The sequence below is a fragment of the Haliaeetus leucocephalus genome, unplaced genomic scaffold (genome assembly GCF_000737465.1).
Source record: "Haliaeetus leucocephalus isolate CR32 unplaced genomic scaffold, Haliaeetus_leucocephalus-4.0 Scaffold1, whole genome shotgun sequence".
NCBI lineage: Eukaryota > Metazoa > Chordata > Aves > Accipitriformes > Accipitridae > Haliaeetus > Haliaeetus leucocephalus.
This window is the reverse complement of record NW_010972437.1, coordinates 16,754,940-16,755,405: the sequence shown is the minus strand read 5'-3', so window position 1 is coordinate 16,755,405 and position 466 is coordinate 16,754,940. Positions and strand designations below refer to the sequence as shown.

The 466-nt window shown below is 74.2% G+C and overlaps 1 protein-coding gene across 1 annotated transcript in view; it reads right to left on the bottom strand.

Annotated features, from left to right (window-relative positions):
* LY75 (lymphocyte antigen 75) overlaps positions 1-436 on the bottom strand; it is a 45,392-nt gene extending 44,956 nt beyond the window's left edge. The window contains exon 1 of the mRNA XM_010567839.1: positions 352-436. Coding sequence (XP_010566141.1) covers positions 352-436 — 85 coding nt within the window. The remainder of the gene's footprint in view (positions 1-351) is intronic.
* Positions 437-466: the final 30 nt, after the last annotated feature.

Sequence of the window (466 nt, the reverse complement as noted above, 5' to 3'; positions counted from 1 at the left end):
GGAACCTGGCACCCGGGGGCGGCGGGGCAGCGGCCGGCTTTCGCGACGCCCCAGGCGAAGCGCGCGGTCCGGGAGGAAGGTTTGGGGGTTTTTTTTCCTCCCTTTTCCGCTCCTCCTTCTAAGTTTCCCACGTTGCTTCCACGCAGTTGGACTTTGCCAGCCAGCGCAACGCCCGGAGACGCCGGGAAGCGTCGGGGCGGAAGGCCCGTCACCGCGCCGCCTTCCCCCCTCAGGCGCCCGCCGGGGCAGAAAAGGGCTTTCCGCGCACCCGCGCGGCGTCTCCCCCCGCGCCCCGCCGCCCTTCTCCCTCCCTCCCTCCCTCTCTCCCTGCAAGGTGGGCGCCCGGCTTACCTGAGGGTTGTCGGCGGGCCGCGCAGCAGGCGAGGAGCCAGGCGAGGCCGCAGGCGGCCAGGCAGAGCCCCGCCGCCCGCGCCATCCTCCCGCGGCGCGCAGGCTGCGCGGAGCG